A 7,149-nucleotide genomic window follows, 5' to 3' on the forward strand; every position below is an offset into this window, starting at 1 on the left:
CCTCAGGCCCTTCTCCTCCCAGAAGGCCCCTCTGTGATTGCAGTTGATTCCCAACCCTCTCATTCCAGTTGGGGGAAGGGAGGATGACAAAATCAGGGGACACATGCCAAGACATCTCCTAGTAGAAATCATGCCTCACAACTCTCAGCTTCCTGGGCATCTCACTAGGTCCAGGGGGCTGAATGTGATGCCCAGAGGCCTGGCAGAGGCAGGGAGGTAGGGGAGAGGGCCTAGCTGGTCAAGGTCAGAACTTCAGCTCTCAGTGTAGGGGTGGGGCTGGGCCTACATGAAGCTCTCTCTACACTGACCACAAAGGAAGCCCTTTTGCAATATAGGAAAAGAAGAAGCCAGATTAACAGGAAAGTGCTGGTGATTTTCAGGGTGAGTCTGGTGGAGCTTCTGCTCCCACTGTTCTCAAAGGAGCCTTAGCCTCACCCTCTGATGCCAGAGGCCTGGGCAGCGCTGAGTGTTTTCTCATCCCCTGGGAGCAGAGCAAGGCATGGGCCTGCCCCTGCTGCTGCCCCTGCTTCTGCTGCTGCCAGCACCCCTGCAGGCTGGTGAGTGGTCAGGCTTCCTGGCTCTGCCCCCTCCCCGACCCCAGGGCCATGGGACAGATCCTGAAGGGGCTCTGGTGGGAGACTGGACAAGGAGTCTGCTGCCCATCTCCAGTGGCAGAGGGCAGGACCATGGTGCCTGGCCCAGCCACCCCTCACTTCCCTCTGCCTCCAGCCTGGAGAGGGACCCCCAGCCAGAGGGCCACTCCTACCACATGTCACAGCACTGCCATGGGGGAGGGTACCTCACTGGGGTTATTGTTTTTGTCTCTGCTGGGGGCTTCAAAGTCTCTCCCCCTCCCTCCTCTAGGTAGCTCAGCAGGTTCCAACTCAATGCAAAGCCTTTGGGTCCAGCAACCTGAGCACCTCTCAGCCCCTGAGGGTGGCTCCATTCACATCCCCTTCTCCTTCCATCACCCCTGGGAGCTGGCCAAGGTTCCCGATGTGAGGATTTTCTGGAGATGGAAAGAATTCCACGGAGCGTTCATCTATAACACAACCCCACTTTTCATCCATGAGGATTTCAAGAACCGGCTGGTCCTACACTGGGCAGAGGGTTGTAGTAATGGCTCCCTCCAGATCTTGAACCTGCGGAGTGAGGATCAATCTACGTACTTCTGCAGGGTCCAGTTGAACACACGGAACCATGGCAAGAGTATCTGGCAGTCCATCCGCGGGACCAGACTCAACATCACCATGGGTGAGTTCCAGCTGCCCTGCAGATTGGGCACCCACCGCCGAGGCTGCTGACCTGTTTGTTTTTTTTTTTTTAAGATTTATTTATTTTTATACAAGAGCTGGGGTACAGGAGAGTGAGAGGATTCACCAGCAACAGAGTGGGGAGCAGAACAGGCAGATGACTGGAATGCACTGCTGAGGGGAGCAGCGGGCGTGACAGGAGAGGTCTGCCACGCCATGTGGGAATCTCCCTGGCCAGCCAGGAATTGAACCTGCACTGTGAAGGCTGCGGACAGCTTCACAGTGCTGCGTTCAACCTGCTGTGCCACCAGGGAGGCCCATGCTGCTGACTTGTTTTTAACCTGATGATGGGATGTGTTGCGTTTATAGATCTTCCCATGTGACTCCGTAGGAAGTCAGAACTTGAACCTGGTTTATCTTTCTCACCGTGGTGCAGGCGGTAAAGGAGGTACAATGTCTGCAGACAATCATTTAGAAAACTAAGTCTGTCTCTTTATAATCACTTGAGCTGGTGGCTCTGAACAATGGCGGTGGTGAATTTCTGCTCTGGGGCCAGGAGGGACACTCTCCCTGCCTCCCCTGGGTAAACCACTGCCCTATCTTTTTGTTTTTTTAAAGTATTTATTTACTTATGCATACAAGAGCTGGGGTACAGGTCAGAGATGTGGGGGGTGAGAGGATCCACCAGAGACAGAGTGGGGAACAGAACAGGCAGACTGACTGAAATACACTGCTGAGGGGAGAAGCGGGAGAGTCAGGAGAGGTCTGCCATGCCATGTGGGTTTCTCCCTGGCTGGCCGGGGATCAAACTCGTGCTGCAGAGGCTGCGGATTGCTTCATAGTGTGGTGCTCAACCCCTTGCACCACCAGGGAGGCCCCACTGCCTTATCTTGACCATCATCCTGGGTTCAGAGCAAAGAATGTGGCTCACACCTGAATTAAGCAAGACAGCCTTGTATTAATATTCCCTACAGTCTTCCAAATTTCCTAAGATGGCCTTTTGGGGGAGATTTTCACTGTCCTTAAATCCCTCTTCCTCCTTCCTTAATTCTTCCTTGCTTTTCTCATTTCTCCATTTCAGATACATTTACTGTGAGTTTTGTCACGAATTAATTAATATTTTCAATTAAAGAAATTAACTGGATAGTGATGCTCATTATTTAAAAAACACATGGAACATAGAAAAGCCATATAAGAAATGTTTTCAGTCCAGTGATGTGCCACCATGCAAACATCACACTAAAGGACTATTTGCAGTGAATATCACTCATAAAGGGCCTCCCTGGTTCACAGGGGGTTAAGCACGGCACTATGAAGCTATCCGCAGCCTCTGCAACACCAGTTCGATCCCCAGCCATGGGAGATACCTACACGGTGTAGCAGACCTCTCCTGTCTTGTCCACTGCAACCCTCAGCAGTGTTTTCAGTCAATCTACCTGTTCTGTTCCCTACTCTGTCTCTGGTGAATCCTCTCACCCTCACGTACCTCTGGCCTATACCCCACTTCTTGTATGCATAAATAGATAAATCTTGTTAAAAAATAGTCTCAGTGCTATCAAGCTATCACAAGCCACTGCACCATGAGTTCCCTCCCCAGCAGGGAGCTGACCCACATGGCACATCAGACCTCTCCTGTCTCCCCCACTGCTCCCCTCAATAGTGTATTTCAGTAGCTCACCCATCCTGCTCCTCACTCTGTCTCTGATGAATCCTAACCTCCCACACACACACCCTACCCACTCTGGCCTACACTCCAGCTCTTGTATGCATAAGTAAATAAATCTTTAAAAAATATTTTAAATTGTCTTTCAAGGATAGTATTTTTTACTTTTATTATTAATTTCTCATAAAAGTAGACAGTAAATTTGGTTCATACCAACCTAAAGATCTTACTGCAATTGGATCTTTCTTTTCTTTGACTGAATATTTTGGTCAAAATTTTAATGATACATTTAAAGAAGATGCAATTAATAGAATCTAAAGATCAATGTATATTAATTTAGCCTTAAAAACACATTCCAGGGGCCTCCCTAGTGGTGCAGCAGTTGAGCGCTGGGTTGCAAAGCTGCCTGCAGCCTCTGCAGTGCCGGTTCGATCCCCGGCTGCTCCCCGGCCACCAGAGGAGGGTCCCACATGGCACGCAGACCTCTTCTGCCGCCCGCTGCTCCCCTCAGCAGTGTGCTTCGGTCCTTCTGCCTGCTCTGCTCCCCGCTCTGGCTCTGATGAATTCTTTCTCACCCTCCCGCTCTTCTGACTGTACCCAGTGCTTGTATAAATAAATAAATCTTTAAAAAAAACCAAACAAACATTAAAAAAAAAAAAACCACATTCCAGGCGCGACAGACCTCTCCTGTCACACCCGCTGCTCCCCTCAGCAGTCTATTTCAGTCAGTCTGCCTGTTCTGTTCCCCACTCTGTCTCTGGTGAATCCTCTCACCCTTGTGCACATCTGACCTGTACCCTGGTTCTTGTATGCATGAATAAATAAATCTTTTTTAAAAAACCCCACATTCCAGCATACACTAGGTGCTTTGCAAATGTTTCTCACTTATTGCAACAATCCTGTAAAAAAACATGATTCTCCTTAAACATGAGGTATTTACGGTAGTCAAATTCACAGACAGAAAGTAGACTGGTCATGGGGGAAGGGGATTTATTGTTGAATAGGGACAGAATTTCTGTTTGGGAAGATGAGAAAGTTCTGGAGATGGAAGTGGTGATGGTTCTACAACAATGTTAATATACTTAATGCCACTTGAACTGTACACTTAAGTGTAGTTAAAACGGTAAATTTTACGTCTTATATATTTTACCACAATAAAAATTATTTGTAATTCTGTGATTTAGTTACCTCTGTTTGTAGGTGATGAAATGGTATTCAAAGACACGCCATTCACCAGTTGTAGAGTTGGGATTTAAACTGAGTGATGTGGATTCTAAGTCTTCAGTGTCTTACCTATTCTTTCCCTCCCTCTGTAAGAGTGTCAGAGATTTCCCTTATTCCCAATAATCCCAAACTAGAGAAAAGTATGTGTTTTACCCAGAAATCTGCACTCCTTCAGGAGAGAATTTGCTTCTTTTTTGTCTTCTCAGCCAACAACACAACTACCACAGTTGACCTCAGTGCGTCTGGGTCCCTGCATTCAGAAGCTGTATTTAAAGTGGCACTGGTGGGTTCTGTGCTCAAAATTGCAATTTTGGGACTGATTGTCTACCTCTGGTGGAAGAAAAGCAAAGGTAAGTGGTCCAGATTCCTCACCCTCTCCCCAGCCTTCCCAACTGGGTATTTCTCACACTCACCAGAATCCGAACAACCACAGGTGTCCCCTTAAGAACATAGATCCTATAGAGACTGGGTGTGCAGTCAGTAAAGCATCAGACTTTTATGACCCAAGGGTTCAAGCCCCTGTTCAGTGCTAACAACTTTGTTGCCATCTGTGACCAGGTACTCAGTATTTCTATTACCTTACAAAAACACAGATTCTGCTGGACTTGAGGTCTAGGCTTGTGAATCTCCATTTCTAAGTCTCCTCAAGCGATAATTGTGCCTCATCAAGCTTGAGAAATACTGCTGTACACCAATCCCTCTCCATAAATTTGAATATTTCCAGTTCCTAGCTCTTGAGTTTCAGAGGGGAAACCTGGAAGACTGTGATTGGATTGAGGAACATGAGAGGTCAAAGACCACATTTTGCAGAAAACAGTGGTTCCTTTTGGCTTCACAACCTACTTAGGTTAGTTAGTACAATAATATTATTACTCTGGGCTTCAATTTTCTCATCAGTAAAATGGGAGTAACACTTACCCAGGAGTTTTCATGATGACTTAATAGATCCTGACACAGAGTAAACACTATGAGCATTAACACCTATGATTATTAAACTTCAATAGTTAAAATGATACAATACTGGCATGTAGATAAACATACAACATGCAATAGGTAAACCAATGGAAAAAGAGAAAACCCCAAATATAGGCAGGATGAAAGCAGCCCCAAATATATATCAGAATTTAATAGGTTAAAAGGTAGTATTTTTAATCAATATGGAAAGATGAGTAATCTGATACACAGTGATGGAACAATTGAATAATCATCTGAGAAAAAATGTTATCTCTCTTCTTATAATTTGCACCAAAATAAATTCCACAGAGATCAAAGATTTAAATGAGGGAAAATATAGCCCTAATGCTTAAAGAAAGCATGTGAGAGTATTTTATAACCACGGATTGGAGATAAGCTTCCTACATATAACATAAAAACCAAAGCCATTAACAAAAATATTGATAAATTCAACTACATACAAATAGGGTTTTCTTTTATTCTGCAGAGCAGAAACCGTTGTGGTTCTCTCCTGAGAGTGAGGATGAGGGTCAGAGATGAAGAATGTTGACTTAAATAAATTGGGGCAAGCAAAGTTAAGTGAGTTTATTCAAAAATTAAGAGTGGGGATTTGAACCCAGGAAGTGATCCAACAGATTTTATTCTGTGAAATAAAAAAAAAAAAAACAGATTTTATTCTGTGAGGACTGTTCCAACAAACACAAGTCTGAATTTAGTTTGTATAGGTAGGAACAGTGAGTTACTGACATTAAAAATGTAAAGATACATTGAGGTCATCTATGTAGAAGAAGGTAAATGGTGGAGCTTAGTCACTTCCCTAATTCCCTAATTCTGAAAGAATCATGGAGATGCAAATGCTTGATAAGGCTAAGAACACTATGCACAGCTGGAATGTAACCCTTCTGCACATGCTTGCTCATAGCCCAACCCAGAGCAAGCTGCGATGCTTCTCTCCTCCTTCCCACCTCATGGACTTGCACTTTAAATTTCTCATCCTAACTCCTTTCAAGGAGCCAGGCCAAATTCCCCTTTCCTGTACTGGCTTCCCCATGCATAAGTCTCTCTAATAAAGCCTCACTTGGTTCAGTTACCCCTAGTAGTCTCTGGTGAATTCTCTCCCTAGAGGACAAAGAACCCACTCTTTTGAGTCTGGGATAATAGCATAAAGGACATGAAAGTTTGTCATGTACATGATTCTTAGCTCATCCAGATTTTATTAGTGAGCAAGAAACTGGACAAGGTGACCTATGTCTGATGACGTGAGCCAACTAGGAAAATTCCATAACTCTTACTAACCCAGTGCTCACACAGGCATATGGATTTCTTGGCACGACTTCTTCAGGAACAGGCAGTTCTGACTCTAGTCTATGCAGGGGCTTTGGTCTTCCTTCCAGCCTGTAAGCCAGAGAGGAGGGTCCCAAAGTGCAATTTCAGTCCCTGACATTTAGCCTTTCTGCTCTCTGTCCTGGATACTGGCTTCTGTCATTCCTCATGGTTCAAGATGGCAGCTGATTCCAGCCATTACTTCTGAAAGGTCCAGGTCCAGGCTGAAAATAGGAGCAAGGAGGAAAGAGCAAAAAGACCAGGCCGAGCTACCCATCATCCTTTTAAAGAGCCTCCCTGAAAGTCCTACTCACAACTTCCCCTTATATCTTATTGGCTAGAATTTAGTGATATGTCGCACATCTATCTGCAGGGGAACACACTGCTGCTCTAAATAAAATTTAGATTCTGTAACTGATAAGAAATGAATGGATATTGGATAAGCAAATAGCCTGCTCTGCCATCAGACATCCACGATTGGAAATTTGTCAGCTAAGGGAGGCAGAAGGGCAGGGGAACAGTGAAGGTCAAGTAATTATTGAAAAAGGCGCAATGGAAGGTAGAGGGCGCAGTAGGGAGCTCAGAGAACCAGAAGAAAGTAGATTATCAAGGCACGAGACTCCAGTGGGTCAGAGCACAGGGATAGCAGGATAATGACAGAAGAGATCTAGAAGTAAAGTCACAGTATAAAAGTGATACTAACATTTAATATTTCAGAGTACTTCATTTCCG

General features: G+C 45.3%; 1 protein-coding gene across 1 annotated transcript; it reads left to right on the plus strand.

The window, feature by feature from the left end:
• Positions 1-499: 499 nt before the first annotated feature.
• LOC311181732 (paired immunoglobulin-like type 2 receptor beta) lies at positions 500-1,461 on the plus strand (the record flags this gene model as incomplete). The annotated part of the gene is made up of 2 exons (XM_084250168.1): positions 500-557; positions 865-1,461. 2 exons carry the CDS (start codon positions 500-502, stop codon positions 1,302-1,304), a joined length of 498 nt encoding a protein of 165 aa, XP_084106294.1. The 3' UTR covers positions 1,305-1,461.
• Between the last annotated feature and the right edge of the window lie 5,688 nt (positions 1,462-7,149).

Source organism: Talpa europaea (genome assembly GCF_964194135.1).
Source record: "Talpa europaea genome assembly, chromosome: 12".
Taxonomy (NCBI): domain Eukaryota; kingdom Metazoa; phylum Chordata; class Mammalia; order Eulipotyphla; family Talpidae; genus Talpa; species Talpa europaea.